Source organism: Artemia sp. Qi Xiang Cuo, chromosome 14 (genome assembly GCF_049724085.1).
Source record: "Artemia sp. Qi Xiang Cuo chromosome 14, ASM4972408v1, whole genome shotgun sequence".
NCBI lineage: Eukaryota > Metazoa > Arthropoda > Branchiopoda > Anostraca > Artemiidae > Artemia > Artemia sp. Qi Xiang Cuo.
In genome coordinates, this window is record NC_142807.1 from 31,216,914 (window position 1) to 31,236,906 (window position 19,993).

Here is a 19,993-nt window from a genome sequence, read left to right on the forward strand (position 1 = left end):
ATGGCCACACATCGTAAAGGACTAATATCATTTGACAATCATATAAACAACTTTTTAAATATATTAAACTTCCCGAAAAGTCTTATTATCAATAAGCAAATTCCAAAGAAATTACAAGAACATAGTACTACTACTAGTCCTCTAACAACAACAACAATAACATTTAAAAGAGAAGAGGAAGAAGATTTTAAATCAATCTTGGAAAATACTAGCCCACCTAATAACAGTAGAAACATTGATTTGATGAGAACAGTGGCTACTGCTATGACCAGACAAAAGCGAAGACATATTGATATCAACTCATCGTCACCATAATCATCACCTACTAGTATGCATAAGGGTAGCGGACATTTTACTACGGGTTTGCGTTCAAAATAGTTGAAGTTTTGAAACATGTTAATGAAAATATTGGTGAAATGAGAAGTCCAAGTTCCCTTACAGCACTTGATAAAGTCGTCACTGGTATTGGCAGCGGCATCAAAAGTGCAAAACAGTATCTACAAAATGAACCAAGCTACACTATACATCAAAATCATAGGGTTCGCGGTAATCATTATCGAAAAACTAATGCCTTTTTCCCACAGCATGTATAGCAAGCAGATCTTTTAACTCTAGATGAGATTCAAAGACGTCACAATACACCCTAACAATATATTCTACATGCAATCAGTATCTTTAGTCGCTATGCATATGCTATTCCATTGCAGACAAAGAGACGTGATGAAATTGCTCAGGCTATAGAAATTATTCTTGAACAAGATAGTTAAAGAAAAATTTAAACTGATTGTGGTAGTGAATTTGTTAATATACATGTGGAAAAGATATTAATGAAATATAATACAATGCTTGATCATAGTCATAGTCCAATAAAAGGATGCATTGGTCGTACCATTGATAAGAACTATTCGGCTTTTAGTTTCGAAATATTGTACATTGAAAAATACTGCTGGTTTTATTCAAAATTTAGATAAAATCGTGCAAATTTGTAATCAAGGACCCCAACAATCACTGTACAATGTTATCTCTCAGGAAGTTCGTCGAGCATTGGATCATAATACATTTGACACTTTTCTTAAACAATATTCCAGTGAAAAGGTTGCGAACAAAAATTTCAATGGTGGCGATATGGTTCGAATTAACAGAACAAATAATATTTTTGAAAAGGGAAATTACTTATAATCGACTGAGCTTTTTAAAGTCTCAAAAACCCTACACACTAAACCCATAACATATCGTCTATGAGACACCAAAGATGAAGAGATTCTTGGTGGTTTTTATGATTATGAATCATATAAAGTTAAAAATAATAGTGAAATCTATCAAATTGAAAATATATTAAAGAGTCGCACTCGCAGGAGCAAGAGACAGTTACTTGTTCATTGGCTAGGATACAACTCTGATTTTGATTCTTTGCAGCTGAAGATATTAACAATGACAAATGATTTCTATGTGAAATTCATGTCCAAGTATCTAATCCGCTCTACAATGATTTGAATAAATCAAGTGATTTTTGGACAAAATCTCTCCCACCATCAAATTTGATGGCGAGTGTGAAGTTCCTCTTGTGGATTGTATTCTCAAAAATCCATATGCTGTTCTGAGAAAAGATCACATATATAATATAAACATTAGACCATATGATTGTCCAGTCGTTAGCGATCAGAACATAGTTGAAAACAATTCATTTGAATATCCCTTTGTCGCATTATCATACGAGGAATTGGGTAGTATAAATGTTTTGTGTCGTGCTATCAATAAAAGAATTTCTGCTAGTAAAAAAGGAGTCTTTAAATTCAACTATTCAATGGAAGACGGCAAGACCTACATTAACTCACCCATTGCCAACGCAAAGGTAATTTCAATGATAATCTAAGAGATGTTTTTGGTTTTAAACACAATATAATGAACAGTAAAAGTGCTGGAAGCACTAATGGTAGGGAACGGGTCATTTTTGCTGACTATCCTCCTGCCTTCTTCTCGGACAGTTGTATATTTCTTTACATTTCATTCGTTTAAACATCTATAATTGGTAATAGAAATGTTCCCCTCCTACGAGTTCTTGAACGAAAAACCCGTCAAGATAACACTCATCATTAAAATATAGAACATCTCCATTATATCCATGTAAAAACACGATTTTGGAACTCTGTCTGTTAACACTAAGAACTGAATTAGGTGATCTTTTAGCAATAGCTAACGATTTGGCCGTGATTACATGTCGTTTTCAATCCGTCGTCGTTCAATAACAAGATGTCTAATAGAAAAATGGCCTTCTTTTGTCTTGATATTGATTGTTATGTTGCTGCTCTTGGTCCATGACAAATGGGTCGTGGGATGGACTATTACATAGGTCAATCATCAATGTCTGGCTATGGTGTTGGCAGTTGGTTGGCTAAACTGTTTCGCTCTGCACTACCCTTGGCTAAAAAATATATTGTACCGGCTTTGGCAGATTTTGAATCCTCTACACTACACGATTGGGGTTCTAGCAAGGATTGAAAAAAAAAAGTGTTTCGGAAAATCTTAGGTCCTGTGCACGAACCCTTGGCGAGTATTTGAAATCTTGACAAAATAGAAAAGGTTTAAAAAGATCGAGAGACAGTGCGTCACTCATCAGTGTCTACTCGGGTCAGAAACGAAAGACATCACTCTTGTCAAAGAAGAAGAAGATGAAGAAACCAAGGAAGAGAATTGTTAGATCAAAACAGGATTTCTTTTCCTAGAACGAACAATTACATATCTACCACACATGGATTACCATCTGTCAATCATTTCATCTTTTGATCTATGCAATGCAGAAAATTTTGATGTGAGAGTAAAACAGGGTTACTATGAACAATATTGTCCACAACAACCGCTCTATGACAACATCCATTTTGAAATATATTCCAATGAAGACTATTGCATGGATATTTCTTCAATATATATAGATTTACATGTGAATGTCAAGAAATCTGGCAACAGAATTCCAATTCTTGCTGATGGAATAACCTATGAAAATTGTATATCGCATAATTTATTTCGATTAATCAGTGTCTACATAAATGGAACATTGGTGAGCACTAGCACCAGTCTCTCAAATTATACAAGCTATATACAGTTCATGTTGATGACATCAAAATCATACAAGGAATTGAAGGTTCCATCTAATGGATATGAATATGTTCCAGATACTGATATTATAGATGCACTTAAAAATGCGACAACTGCTGAATTGCTTAGTTGGGAAAATAAATCATGAGGTGTTTAATATACTCCAATGGCTTTCACTAAATATGAAAATAGATATTAATTTTACGCTTGCTCCATCCAGTTTCATTTTACGAAAGGAGCTTCCTGTCAATCCTGATGTAACACTTTCTCTCAGCTTTGCAATATTTCATGTACGAAAGCAACAAGTTATTAGTTCTGTTACTTTGGCAGGGGAAAAACTGAGAACTAAAGGAAATGATATTAAACTACTTGTTCATCATACACTCACCAATCAGCGTCATGTAGCCACGGGCTCAGGCACCTTCACTGACTCTTCATTTATCAATGGTGAAATTTCATCAAAATTGGAATTGGTATTGATAAAAAGTGCAAGTGCAATAGGATTGTTGACAAGATGTACACATAAATTTGAAATGTTTGGACTCTCATCTCTCGTTTTTAAAGCAAATGGTATTCCACAGTAGTGAAGGTCAATCTACTGGAGAAGGTCCATACGAAATTAACCTGAGAATCTGAGAATTCCTGTTTCTAAAACATGCCATGTGACGTCCCGAAAGCCCTGGCAAGATTCCGACAACACCCCTGGCAAGATTCCAACAACACTCCCTGGTAAGATTCCCTTGATTCTAGGTGTTTCAGTATTTTTATATGATTTTTCGGTGTGTGGGGGGTAATACACAAGTGCACATGAATAGATTCCCTCGCACTTGTGCAATGCGGCTCCTGTTTTCAAGTGACGCAAATTTGTTTCAGTATTTCCATATGATTAATTTAACTTCTCGAGTAAGGTCCGGATATTTAACAAGTAGCAATAATAGGGAAATTAACATATGATTTTAAAGGGTCAGATAGGGAGTCTATAAGTTGAGCTTCTAGTCCCTCGCAACTGTGCGATGCGGCCCCTGTTTCAAGGTGTAATATGATAGACGCAATCTTGTTTCAAATGGCGAGCTTCTTACGATATATCCCTCTGGACTTCATGACGACACACGACACATCCCTGTTTTAAATGGTCAAGTGTAACATGGATGACAACCTTATGCAGCCTTGCGTCAGGCCCCGTGAGGAATCCTTGCTTTTAACTGAACACAGCACACATTTGGGTAAAATTTAGTGACAGCGCACACGTTGCGTAATGTCGGTACACATATAGCCAAAGAACAGCCCAAATCTTATGTGACAGTGCACGCGTCACTGTAACATAATCCTTTCTTAGGATTTTATTTTTCGCCAAAACGTTAAAATCATTTCTTCTTTCTTTTTTTCTTTCTTTCAAAGTGTTTCTTCTTTTTTCTTTAGTTCTTTGTCCTCGCTGGGACTCGAAAGGTCAATTTCCTTCCGTGGAATAGTGCATCAAGCATCAAAACAAAACTGCTATTCCCAGTATTTTGTTCAGCTCAATATATTCTAGAAATAACCTATTACGCGACACCTGAGATTTCCCATTTTTTGCAAACGCTAGAACAGCATTACTGCTAAAATTTGATACGCACTCGGATATTATATATCTTCAGAGACGATTGCTCTCAAGGTATTTTTAGTAACAAAGAGAAAAGGCATGCTTAAATCATGTAAACACCTGGCTAATTTAAGATTTCTCCTAGACAATAAATCTAAGGGATTCGAGTTATTGTACATGCAAATTTCTTAATAAAAACAATTTTACAACAATATTAAAACAAAGAAAATCAGTCAGAAAAACACAACAAACAAAGAAACATGAAAAAAGGCTTATAAAGGATCGTAATATAGGCAAAATGAATCGTGTAGGTATTATAGAAAGGTGGAGGGTCCTAGCAATAATTTCCAGAGGGGTGGGGTTGATATTAGAGTTAAATTTAAGCCTTATTTAGAGCTTTTAACGAAAACACCCACGTTTCTTTGAGCCAAGACTATGAATATTTCTTACCATCAGGACAATAAGCTCACCCTCTCCCTAGCATTCATATCCAGAGGACGGACTGATGTTACAGCTAAATTTAAGCCATATTAAGAGCTTTTAGCGAAAATGTCCCGTTTCTTTGAGCCAAGACTATGAATATTTAACAACATAATGACAATACGCTCCCTTAGCAATAATTTCGAGATGTCGTGTTGATATTAGAGCTACATGTAAGCCATATTAATCATTTTTAACGAAAATTCATCGTTTCTTGACTGGGATGTTAAATTTCAGCCTCGCTCTGCCAAAAATTCGTTTAACACTACCACCTTAACTTTTAAGGTGTAAAAACATATTACTCCAAGGCAATACATGCCACCCTGGCAAACTATGGATGGCATAAAGCACCCTCTAGGACTCTCATTATTCCAAAGTCATTTAAAAATATTTTCATAATAAAAATATGCCTTTAAATCCATTGAAGTGTGTTAGCAATCCACCCTCAACATAATGCTCTACCACGGCAATTCACGTTAAATTTCAGCCCCGCTCTGCCAAAAAAATTGTTTAACACTACCACCTTAACTTTTAAGGTGTACAAACATATTACTCCAAGGCAATACATGCCACCCTGGCAAACTATAGATGGCATAAGTACCCTCTAGCACTCTCATTATTCCAAAGTCATTTAAAAATATTTTCATAATAAAAATATGCATTTAAATCCATTGATGTGTGTTAGCAATCTACCCTCAACATAATGCCCCCCCATGGCAATTCAACGCCACCGTGGCAAACTATGAATTGTACACGACACCCTCTGGCACCCCTCAGCACTCCTAAGATATTTTTCAGGGTTTTGTCTTTATAAAAATAAGCGTTGAATCCATTGATTGAAGTATTTTGTGAGCCTGGACTTTCATACTAACCTACAAAAGACACTCCGCTATCGCGGCATTACACTTCTGCCCCCCTACCATCCGCGTAACATTGAACAGCGGAACTCAGCATTTCAAAACCAGAACGTGACACTCCAAGCAATTCACGCCACAGTACCACACTACTGCTGCTCTGCGGCACCTTAAAACACCCGTAACCAACATTGTAAGCGTCTTCGAAAGTCTGAACGCCCTCAATCGATTTGTTTTCTATTGCTGTTATTTTGCAACGATTCTCAGCCCTATGCCACTCATTAACTACTCTGCGGCACCCTCTGACGTCTCATCATTATTCCTAACATATTCTAGTGTCTTCACTAATTCTACTCTGTGGCACCCTCTGATATCACCCCATAACTCCCAAGATATATTTGAGACATTTCGTGTTAAAAATTATACTTCAAGCCGGTGACTCAAGCTTTTTTTGCAAGCCAAGCCTATCATAATAACCTCCAAAGCACTCCACAACACCATGCCATTACTCATATACCCCCGTGCCATACACATGGCACCAACCCTCATCATCCCCTAGGACATTTTCAAACTTTTCCCGTCCAAATATAAGATTTTGGATCTAAATTAAACAGTATATGTTTTTTGAAGAGCGGAACTTAGTATTTTATTGCTAGAGCATGATACTAAAAGCAATTCATATCATAGTGCCATTATGTAATTGCCCCCCCCCCTCTGACACCTCCTTTACTATTCCTACGACCATTCTACACGTTTTATGTTAAAATTATGTTTCAAACCAGTGATTCAGATTTTCGACAACCAGGTCTATCACGAGGCTTCCCAAAAAACTCCACATCATCGTGGCATTACGCAACTGGTAAATTTAACCCCTTTTAAGAGGTTTTTCTAAGAGATTGTATCAAAAATGACACATTTGTTTGAGTCAAGACTCAGAATATTTAACCACATCATACCAAACTATTACAGGCCCCACCGCCAACATTTTGTAGTGCGCTGTCGTGGTTTATGCTGTAGTTATACCTCAGTTGATTTTTCAGTGTTCATTTTAGAAGTTTTTTTCGTTTATAATGTGGTGTCGTGGTATATCTTGTCTGTGTTACCTATTTTAATATTTTCACAGTGCATTTTGGAAGTGTTTCCTTTGAAAGATTTGACTCAGGATATTTTTATAGTGATGTGTCCTGCTTTACCTTGTATGTGTTACCTTTGTTAATGTTTTCAAAGTGTATTTTGGACGTTTTCTTGTTTGAAACAAATGACTCAGAAAATTTTTGTAGTGCTGTTTCATGGTTCATCCTATCAGTGTTACCTCATTTGCTGTTTTCTAAGTGCATTTTGGAAGTTTCTACTTTGAAACGTATGACTCCAGATATTTTTTAGTACTTTGTCGTGGTTTGTCGTTTCAGTGTTACCTCAGTTGATATTTTCAAAGTGCATTTTGGATATTTTTTTGTTTGAAATATATGATCCAGAATGTTTTTATAGTGTTTTGTCATGGTTTATCATGTCAGTGTTATGACTCAAGATGTTTTTATAGTGTTGTGTTATAGTTTATCCTGTCAGTAATACCTCTCATGATGCTTTTAGAGTGCATTTTGGAAGTTTTTTGTCTGAAACATATGACCCAGAATATTTTTCTAGTGTTGTATCATGGATTTTCTTGCCACTATTACCTTATTTAGTGTTTCAAAGTGAATTTGTAAGTTTGTGTGTTACGTCATGGTACGTCATTGTGTCATTTGTGAATTGTGTGTTACGTCATGGTAGATCTTGTCTGTTTTACCCATGTTAATATTTTCGAAGTGAATTTTGAAAATTTCTCGTTTGAAACGTATGACTCTAGATATTTTTTAGTGTTTTGTCATGGTTTATCGTGTCAATGTTACCTCAATTGATATTTTCAAAGTGAAATCTGGAAGTTTTCCGTTTGACACATGTGGCTGAAAATGTTTTTATAGTGTTTTATCATGGCTTATCATGTGAGTGATACCTCAGTTGCTGTTTTCGAAGTTCATTTTGGAAGTTTTTTCTTGAAACGTATGATTCCAGATATTTTTAAGTGCTGTTTAGTGGTTTATCCTGTCCGTAATACCTCTCTTGATGCTTTGGAAGGGCGGTTTGGAAATATTTTTATTTGAAATATTTGAATTTGGATATTTTTAAGTTTTGTGTCGTGCTTTATCTTGTCAGTATTACCTCAGTAATTTTGGATTTTTCTCGTTTGAGAAAAATCTAAAAGGCAATTTGAAAACATCAAGAGAGGTAACATTGAAAAGAAAAACCACTACAAACACTACAAAAACATCCTGAACCCCACCATTCAAACGAGAAACCTCCAAAATATACTTTGAATGCATCAAGAGAGATAACACTGACAATATAAAGCAAGAGATAACATTACAAAGAAAAACACCAAGAATCATACGTTTCAAAACGAGAAACTTCCATAATGCACTTTGAAAACATTAACAGAGGTGACACAGACAAGAAAAACAATAAAACAACACTATAAACTAGAAACATCTAAAATTCATTTCTAAAGCATCAGCTGAGATAACACACATAATAAACCATGATACAGCATTACAAAAAGATCCTGGGTCATACGGTTCAAACGAAAAAACTTTCAAAATACACTTTGAAAACATCAAGAGAGTTAACATAGACATGAAAACCACAAAACAACATCCCGAGTCATACTTTTCAAATGAAAAACTTCCAAAATGCTCTTGGAAACATCGGCTGAGGTAATACTGACAAAGTAAACCACAAGGTAACACTACAAAAAACATTCTGAGTTGTATATTTAAAAACTAAAAAACTTCCAAAATACTCTTTAAAGGCAACAAGAGAGGTTACAGTGACAAGATAAACCGCAACATAAAATTACTAAAAAACATTCTGAGTCATACATTTCAAATGAAAAAAACAACTTTCAAAATTCACTTTCAAACATTAACTGAGATGACAATGACAAGAAAAACAACGACATAACACTATAAACACATCCTTTGACATACTTTTCAAAATAGAAAACTTGTAAAATACACTTTGAAAACACCAAGAGAAATAATAGTGACAGGTTAAACCACGACACAAGACTAGGAAACATTCTGAGTTATACATTTGAAACAAAATAACTTCCAAACTACAATTTAAAAACATCCACTGAGGTAATATAGACAAGATAAATCATGACACAAAACAATAAAACATCCTGTGTCATTTGTTTCAAACAAAAAATTACAAAAAATAACAAAAAATATGCACTTTGAAAGTATCAAGAGAGGTAACAGTGACAAGATAAACCACAACACAACGCAACAAGAAAAATTCTGAGTCATATGTTTCAAACGAGAAAACGGCCAAAATGCACTTTGAAACATCAAGTGAGGTAACAGGGAAACGATAAACCGTGACATAACATTACAAAAACATTCTGAGTCATTTATTTCAAACGAGAAAACTTCCAAAATGCACTTTGAAAACATCACGAGAAGTAACATTGACCAGATAAGCTACGACTAAACACTGCAAAAAATATCTTGTGTCGTATGTTTTAAGCAAGAAAACGTCCAAATTACACTTTGAAAACATTACCAGGGGCAATAATGACAAGATAAAGCATGACACAACACTACAAAACATCCTATGTCTAAGGTTTCAAATGAGAAAATTTCCAAATGCAATTTGACACATCAAAAAAGATAACACAGAAATGATAAACTAATACAACATTACAAAAATTTCTGAGTTTTTTGTTTCAAACGAGGAAACTTCCAGAATGTGCTTTGAAAACATCAAGAGAGGTAACAGTGATAAGATAAGCTACACCACAACACTAGGAAAACATTCTGAGTCAAATGTTTCAAACGACAAAATTTCCAAAATACACTTTGAAACCGTCAACTAAGGTAACACAGACGCAATAAACTATGACACAACACTGTACAAACATTCTGAGTCATATGTTTCAAACGAAAAAACTTTCAAAATTCACTTTTAAAATATCAACTGAGGTAACACTGACTTGATAAACCACGACATAACACTTAAAATATATGGAGTCATACGTTTCAAACGAGAAAGTTCCAATATGTACTTTGAAAATAATATTTTAGGTATCACAGACAAAATATACCACGACGCAACACAAAAAAAATATCTTGAGTCATACATTTCAAATGAAAAAACTTCCAAGATGCACTTTGGAACATCAAATGAGGTAATAGTGGCAAGAAAAACCATGATAAAATACTACGAAAATCATTCTGAGTCATATGTTTCGAACGAAAAACTTCCAAAATGTACTTTGAAAGCATCAAGAGAGGTAATACTGTCTGGAAAAACCACTACACAACACTCTAAAAATGTTCTGACATATACGTTTCAAACGAGAAGACTTCCTAAATGCACTTTGAAACATCAACAGATGCAATACAGACAAGATTAACCAAAACACAACATTAAAAAATATCTGAAGTCATACGTTTCAAAGTAGAAACTTCCAAAATACACTTTGAAAACAGCAACTAAGGTAACATTGACATGATTAACCATGAAACAACACTAAAAAAAATTCTGAGTCATTTGTTTCAAACAAGAAAACTGCCAAAATACACTTTGAAAACATTAACAAAGGTAAAACATACAAGGTAAAGCAGGACACAACACTATAAAACATCCTGAGGCAAATTTTTCAAAGGAAAAACTTCCATAATGCTCTTTGAAAATATTAACAGTAGTATCACTGACAAGATAAAGCACGACAACACACTATAAAAAAAAAATCTCGATTCATAGGTCTCAAACAAAAAAAACATCAAAAATTCATTTTGAAAAATTATGTGAGGTAACCTAGATAGGATAAACCAGGACACCACACTAAAAAATGTTGGCGGTGGGGCCTGTAATACTCTGGTAGGAAGGTGTAAAATATTCATAGTCTTGACTCAAAAAAATGTGCCATTTTCGTTAAAAGCTCTTAAAAATACCTCTTAATAAAGGTTAAATTTACCAGTTGCGTAATGCCAAGATGATGTGGAGTGTTTTGGAAAGAGTCTTGATAGACCTGGTTTAGGAAAACTGGAATCACTGGATGGAATAACAATTTTTAACATGAAGTTTGTGAAAATGTCTTAGGAATGATGAAGGAGGTATCAGAGGGGTGACAGTCAAATAATGGCCCTGCGAAGTAAATTACTTGCCGTATCACGCTCTAGCAATAAAATACCAAGCTCCGCTTTTCAACAAAAAATATACTGTTTAATTTTGATTCACAAGCTTATTTTCGAAGGAGAAAAGGTTGAAAATATCCTAGGGGATGATAAGGGCTGGTGCCATGTGGATGGCAGGGGGGCAGGTATGAAATGGCATGGTGGTGTGGAGTGTTTTGGAGGTTATTATGGTAGGCTTTGCTCGCAAAAAAACTTTAATCACCGGATTGACATATTGGGGGTGATGAAGCAATGTCAGAGGGTGCAGCAGAGCAGTAATAATGTGACATTCGTATGTGAATTGTTTGAAAAATCACATTCTAGCAATGAAACGAAGAGTTCTCTCTGTTCAAAACATAAAAACAGGGTTTAATTTAGATTCAGAAACTTACTTTTGATGGGATTAGGGAGAAAATGCCTTAGGGGTGTGTGAGTGTGTGTGTGTGGGGTTCAAAAGCTTATTTTTGATGGGAAAAAGTAGAAAATGTCCACTGTTAAATGCCAGGTGGATGGTAGGGGGGCAGGCGTTTAATGTTGATTTAGCGGGGTGTCTTTGGTAGGTTATTCTGAACGTCCAGGCTGGCGAAAAATTGGAATCAATGGATTAAATGCATATTTTAAACAAGAAATGTCTGAAAAATGTCTTAGGAAGAATAATGAGATATTGGAGGGTGCTGCAGAGCAGTAATAGTGTGGTACGGGGCTGGAAATCGTTGGAAAATAATAGTAATAGAAAACAAATCCACTGAAGGTGTTCAAACACCAAAAGACGCTTAAAATGATAATGACGAGTGTCGCAAGGTGCCGTAAGAGCAGTAAGAGTATGGTACTGTGGCGTGAATTGCTTGGAGTATCATATTCTGGCAATGAAAATCCAAGTTCCGTTGTTCAACGCCAAACGGGTGGTAGGGAAGCAGGCGTGTAATGTCGCGATAGTGGGGTATGCTTTGTTGGTTATTAAGAAAGTCAAGGCTCACGAAAACTCGAACCAATGGATTAAATGCATATTTTTAACAAGAAAAAAACCTGAAGAATGTTTTAGGAATGCTGAAAGGAGCCAGAGGGTGTCGTTTACCGTCCAAAGTTTGCCACGATGGCTTGAATTTCCATCGGGGTATCATTTTGATAATGGATTGCTAAAACACAAATCAATTGGTTTTAAGGCATATTTTATTATGAAAATATCTGTAAATGCCTTTGGAAAAATGAGAGTGCTAGAGGATGCCGTATACCATCCATAGTTTGCCAGGGTGGTGTGTACCGCCTTGGAGTAATAAATTTTACACCTTAAAGGCTAAGGTGGAAGTGTTAAAAGAATTTTTCGGCAGAGGGGGACTGAAATCTAGTATCTCAGTCAAAGAAACGATTTATTTTCATTAAAAAGCTCTTAAAATGGCTTAAATTTAGCTTTAATATCAACGCGCCACCTGAGAATGATTTCTAAGGGGGAGGGGGTATTTTCACTGTGTTTTGAAATATTCATAGTCTTGGGTCAAAGAAACGGGTCATTCTCGTTAAAAGCTCTTAATACGGTTTGAATTTAGCTCTAAAATCAGTCCGTCTTCTGGAAATGAATGCTAGGGGAAGGATGGGGCGTAATGTCACGATGGTGTGCAATATTCATAGTCCTGGCTCAAACAAACGGGGTATTTTCGTTAAAAGCTCTTAATATAGCTTAAAGTTAACTCTAATATCAACCCCGTCCCTCTGAAAATGATTGCTAGAATCCTCCACCTTTCTATAATACACGGCTCTTTTTGCCTATATTATGATCTTTTATAAGCCTTTTTGTCACGTTTTATTTTTGTTTGTTGTGTTTTTCGAAATGTTTTTTCTTTTTGCTTTAATATTGTTGTAAATTTGCTTTTATTAAAAATTTGTATGTACAATAACCCTAATCCTTTAGATTTATTGCTTAGGACGAATCTTAAGTTAGCTAGGTGTTTACATAATTTAAGCATGCATCTCCCCTTTATTACAGAAATACTTCAAGAGCAATTGTCTTTTGATATATATATTTTCCGAGTGCATGTCAGATTTTGGCAGTAAACACAGTGATCTAGCGTGTGCGAAAAGTGGAAAATTTCAGGTGTTACGCAATAGATTATTTTTAGAATGTATTAATTTGGACAAAATACTGGGAATAGCAGTTTTTTCCTGATGCTTCATGCGATATTCCATTGGCAGGAAATGACCTTTCGAGTCCCAGTGAAGACAAAGAACTAAAGAAAAAAAAATTAAATGCTTTGAAAAAAAAGAAAAAAAGAGAGAAAAATGCTTTGAAAGTTTTGGCGAAAAGAAAAATCCCAAAAAGGTATTATTTGATGGTGATCTGTGCACTGTCATTATGTAAGAGGTGCTCAGTCCTTAGGCAATTTTTGTACCATCATTACGAAACATATGTGCTGTCATTACATGTGAACCACGTGTGTGCCTTGTTCAGTTACAAAAGGGGATTCCCCACGGAGCCAGACGTAAGGTTAGATAATATTGCGTCATCCATATTAAACTTTACCATTTAAAACAGGAATGTATCGTGTGACGTCATGGAGTCCAGAGGGTTGTGTCTTGGGAATATCACCATCTCAAACAAGGTTGCTTGAAGCATATTACACCTGGACACAGGGTCCGTATTGCCAAAGTGTGAGCGACTAGAAACTCCCCTTAAAGACTCCCTATATTTGACCCTTTAAAATCCTCTGCTAATTCCTTATTAATGCTAATTGCTAAACATCCCGACCATACTCGAGAAGTTAAATTAATCATATTAAAATATTGACACAAAATTGCGTCACCTGGAAACAGGAGCCACATTGCACAGGTGCGAGGGACTCTATTTATTGGTACTTGTGTATTATACAGACCATACTCCGATTAATCATTTAAAAATGCTGAAACCCGAAGAATCTCGGGAATCTTGCCTGGGCATGTTGTCGGAATGTTACCGGGGCTGTCGTGACGTTACAGGGCATGTTTTAGAAACAGGGCCTTCTCGGAATCCCATGTTAATTTCGCATGGGCCTTCTGGAATCGATTGACCCATTACTACTTTCCACTGTACAGTTTATCATTTGAAAAATCCTATAGGACACGTATGATTTGACAATGCAATCCCTAGATTGAGATTCACAACTATTTAAAATTGGTATAATTGATGCAATGTTGACCAAAACTCATGGTATCATTGTACTGGTCTTGTCTGGCACAAAAGATATGAGTATTATGCGAACGGGGACTGTACGTTTAGAGTACACATTCGCCGAGCCATTAGCTGAGAGTATTTCACTAATCTCATTAAATCAATTTGAAACTTACTGGGAAATCACTCCTGAAGGCAGTGTTCTACTAGACCTCGCAATATGAACACGAATCAAATAATAAACATATTTAATATGGATCCATATATGTCCAAATACCAATCTTATGGTATACCATCGGACTTCCTTAAAAAAAATTCAAAGTGTTAACAATACCATTTTCATTGTTAATAGCAGTCCATCGAGTGTAAAGGCAGGTGCATCTTTCAAGCAGCGAAGAATATAGAATTTTTTATCCTCTTCGCCTACCATATACATTCTACGCTCCGTACGTTAACAACTTTATTGCAAGCAGTGGAAAAACTATTTTTCACAACCAGAGGAGAATGCAGGATTTAACGACTAAAAGCTTTGTTTTTCCAGCACTACTATATTTCGTTTTCAGGTGTCGTGGCTATACTTACAATCATTTTGTCAACATTTAAGTGGACAATGCTCTGCTGAATGACTTCATAATGGAAAATATACTTTCATAACGTTATAGTATTGATTTTAGTAGCCTTCAGATAAAATGTTTTAAAAATGTATGTAAATTTGTTCATTAATAAAAATAATGTATATTCATAAATGAATATTTCTTCTCCTCTATAGATTTCTTTTTCATCTAAAGTATAGACAACTGTCGAGAACAACTAGTGGTTGTAGATCATTTGAATACACTGTATATTGATCTTCATTGGCTGCAAAGTTAGGGTCAGATTTTTCACAGTACAATATAACTTCACTCTTATTGTATCTCTTCGTATAGTCAATGATACTAAATTCATTCATATTGTAAAATTCACGTGTTTCAATTTGCCTATTTGAAGCAATATTATAATGTGTTTTCAAATGGTGAATCACATTATGTAACATCCAAATAAAAATCAGCAGGTTTATAATCATAATAGCCATTGTCTTCACAACGACGAAGTAGAAACCAAATTGTCTTGTTACTCCAACAATTGAATTGTAGACCTGATTCTTCCTCCTAAAACAATTTAAAATCACGACAATACCAGTCTCTTAAAAATAAACTTAAATCTCATTTAGGGTTCATGCCAATCATGTTAGAATAGGCGTTCTCCCACTGATCACATTTATCATAGTGACAATTGGAGCATAGATGTCCCCTAGGGTGAGAGTCACAAATCTCTTCTAGACAGGAATTAAAATCTTTAATTGTACTGCATATGCTCTATGCACTTTACATGGATTACGTAATCTACACTTTTCATCTTGCTCGTCTATAGTTCTACCATTCTCACATGATGACCAGCTGCCTTGTGTATACATGCATAGTGAGCATACATAGAACATTTTTTCTAGTGTTAACTCTCTCACAGGTAAAATGAAACTGATCTATGATCGATAAATTGAGAGAGAGAGAGAGGGAGAGACAGGAGTAATCATGTGACATCACAAAACCAGTTTGAGCAGGATCTTCTAAATTCTCAATTTTTATATTTTTCTCATTTAGATAGAGTCTTAAATTTCTAAGGCAGTGTCTTCAAAAGCAAATCCACAAAATCATTTTGTTTATGTTAATTAATGTATCAATGCACTAAACAAATGCGTTTGACCCAAATCGTAAAAGTTGCATAGAATAGTCCAATGATGGAGAATCATTTCTCATCATATATTCAAGTATTTTCTTAGAAAACATTTTCCTTTGAAGAGATAACTCTGGAAAATCATCATCTAGAATCAAAAGTTTCTCCATAACTTCTCCATAATCACGAGATTCAGCATAATTTTTTCTTTCAAATCTATCCATTTTTTAACCCTGACACTCTCATAGTTGACCTCAGACTAACTAGGATTCTTTCTATTTAAAGAGTATTCGGTAGCCTACCAAAAATCTAACAAGAATAAAAACTTTTATTATGATAATATATATATATATATATATATATATATATATATATATATATATATATATATATATATATATATATATATATATATATATATATATATATATATATATATATATATATATATATATATATATATATATATATATATATATATATATATATATATATATATATATATATATATATATATATATATATATATATATATATCACTCAATTACTGATAGAACTTAATCTCTACAATATATTTCAGTATTGCATTTAAAGCAGCTTGAAGTCCATGTGTATGCATTTTAGAAACTTTCGCTGCAAAGCATAACTGCTCCTCCAATTTAAATCTACTCAATGATATAATTTATCTTGCAAACACATCGTCTCTTTCAAAGCTTAGTCGAGATCCTCCTGTAATTTATAACTCTATGTTTGGTACTCTCGTCTTTGTATCATTGCTGCTGCTACCAAATCCACTATCAACCTCTGAGAGTGCAAACATACCACTTATTAATAACAATATATTTATCCAGTCAAATAAACGAGCATAAACAAATTCTTTTCTCTGAATTCTATTCTCCTACTAAAATGAATTACATTGAAAATCCATCCTTATATTGATTCTGGTTGCTATGAGTGGTTATTAGGGCCTCTTGGCTATGGCAAATGCAGCTATGACTCTTGTTAGGTCTGCACTACTTACCTTCCCATTTCATTAAATTTAAAGTTATTATTTTCCCTGTGTATTATCATTTAGTCTTTTTTAATGGCTTAGACCTACGACAAACTAGTGTAAGGATACAAACAGAGATTTCTCTACATGGATAACTTGGGATCTTCAAGATATACTAGAAAACACTTGTTTTTTCTATATTTTAAGATTTGTCGTTGATTTGGTTGGTATGTATTTTTTTTACTTGTTTCTTGCTAAAAGTTCATTCTTAGCACTAAATAATGCCAAGTAAACGAACATAAAAATTTCGTGTACAACCTATATTCAGGCACAAGGAAGTCGGGGCTGGAGGTGACTCTGAAAATTGAATAAAACACCCTTATTGAATATCGTGAAACAAGATTGTTCATGTTATAGTTTTAGTTCAGAACAAAAATTAACTGCACTATTTTTTTTCAAGGAACAAAAGATATTGAATATTAATGAAATATATCATTTTTACATTATTTGATTATTTGACGATGCCATAGAAAGGGACTGAGGTTTTAGAAGGGTTGTTCTTTTCCAGTCCCAGTCATGGCTATGGATGACATGGCTATGGGTTCACACATAAAATTTATATGTGAATGCATATGTTTCAGAAGTTACAACATATGTGATGCACTCCACTACTAATTGACTGGACATTATGAATTGTCGAACATATACTGTGGCTAAAACTATAAAAAAGGAACTGATATATTTTTTTTTTATTAACAAAGTGCATAGGAAACCTTTCGAAAATTTTCTTTAAAATAAAGCAATCCGTCTATGACATATGACATAATCCATTCTCGCTCTGGAAATAATTCACGCAATAATCCATTTTTGAGTCTGGAAACGCTAAGCTGCTGCCAGAGTGAAACGGTGGCCATTTGTAAGATCTGAAGACTTAGGCTTCTTCGAATCTAGCCTGAGGGAATCAAGTGCCATAAAAAAGCCTTTCATCGACATAGTCTCACTACTCTTGTAAAATTGTGTATTTTTAGTTATGTTTAGCTGATATAAAAGATTAAACTAATTAAAAGATGATATAAAGGATTAAATTGAATAATCTCCTTTATTTGTAGAAATCATGGGAATGTAGTATCTGCCGTAGACGAGGGCCAGGAAGTCCTAGACCAAATGATCATCAGATTTCTATGGAGAATCGCCGAAAATCAAGAAACATAGAGTATGACAGAGGCAGCAATGTAAGATTGGCAGATATTGTCCTTCAGGCAATAGGAAATATTGAAGACGAAAGGGGTAAAAATAAGGACGGCAATTTTGAACAAAGACAGGCTTTCTATGTTGGTGAGGATCCACCCTCACGAACTATGAGAAAGGGATACACAAAAGCTAACCTATGGTAAGTCATACGCAGTAGAGGAAGACCTTTGAGTCCATTGCGTCGACGCAACCAAAAACGACAACATTTGATTTTTAGAAATATATATCTAGAGGCGTGTGCATTGAGAAGGGGAGGGGGTCACATTCCCACCGACCACTGCAGAAAGGATACAAGGGCCCACTATGGGGTGGGGGTATCTTCCAAGATTAGTAAATATAGGTGCCCCAACTCAACATATGTTAAGAACTCGCATAAAATACCCTTTCCTAACCTAAACAAGCTAGCTTGACCTCGAAATGAAATTTGAAACTTCTAGAAAAATTTATAAACAGATTAAAAGTAAACTCACCCCCTTCTTGGACCAGCTAGACGCCTAGCAATCAGTGAAATGGTGTATCGAATGGGTCAGTGTTATTCTGATCATCATTTCATTTGGTTGGAACATTTTACTCTGGCATTGCTGAAGTTTGCTGGCACTGGCGCTTCATTAGATCCAAAAAATCAATGCCTTTAAAGTGCGACCGAAAGCATCTTATGCAATAGAGAAGAAGAACATTTGTCTATATTTTGGGCCTGAGGCCCGACAATAAGATAGAAAATCAGAATTAAATTCCAACAATGTCTTTCTTAACCTCTATAATTAATCCATTCTCTATACATCTTTGAGGAAATACAGTCACTCCTTTTTGCTATTCAAGGGCATCTATCTTGTTGCTGTCTCGTTTTGTCGTTGAATTTAATATTACCTCTGTCCCTGTTACACTTTTACATTCCACACCTTTTTACAATATATGGCTTTCCTCTGACACTGTTAAAATATGGCATCCCTGTGCCTCTTTTAAATTGTCTATTTCTCCTGCCCCTCTCGGCTGAATTAACTGCATTATTAAAATCATCCTACCCCTGCCTGCTTACAGTTGGTTTTTTTGTCCGAAATTGTGTGTACTTTATCTGTTACCTTCCATGCTAGAGGCTTGTCTCCTGTCTAAACTCATACCATGCATACAACGCCTCTCTGATGTCACCATATATACTCCCTGTTTCTCATTTTGTGTTATAGAGATTCTTCCTCGCTTTCGTGAAATTACTTCCATTTCCTAAACCTCTGTCACTGTCCAAAATTCGATTTCCCTGATAGTTACACTTTCCTCCTTGGAAAATCGTCACTATTATTTTTCTTATCAAGCTTAACTTTTCTGATATCTTTAGCCACGAGATATATGTTGCCTATACTTGCCTCATTCAGTGCTTCCTCTCTTTCAAAATAAGGACTATTCGACTTGTTTTTTTGATTGTTTCTTCGATCAGCTAACCCATTAGCTGATGTAATGGGTTTGCATTACTGTGATGTGCTAAAATTTGTTTTTAATCCTCATGAGCCATTGGTTCATAATTCCAAATGAAGCTACTCTACATCTCTTAAAAAAGGCGGATATTTGGTATTTTTGGCAAAAAAGGCTCACATTTGGGGTTTTCGGCATTTCTAATAGAAGATTTTCTTAAGTTCGCTAGGTGCAGGTAATATTGGTTTGATTATGTATGACAAAGAATGAAGA

The 19,993-nt window shown here is 35.0% G+C and overlaps 1 protein-coding gene across 1 annotated transcript in view; it reads left to right on the top strand.

The window, feature by feature from the left end:
• Positions 1-18,459, top strand: part of LOC148944363 (uncharacterized) — a 244,829-nt gene extending 226,370 nt beyond the window's left edge. The window contains exon 7 of the mRNA XM_089099910.1: positions 18,175-18,459. Within this exon, the coding sequence (XP_088956036.1) occupies positions 18,175-18,459 (285 nt within the window). The remainder of the gene's footprint in view (positions 1-18,174) is intronic.
• Positions 18,460-19,993: the final 1,534 nt, after the last annotated feature.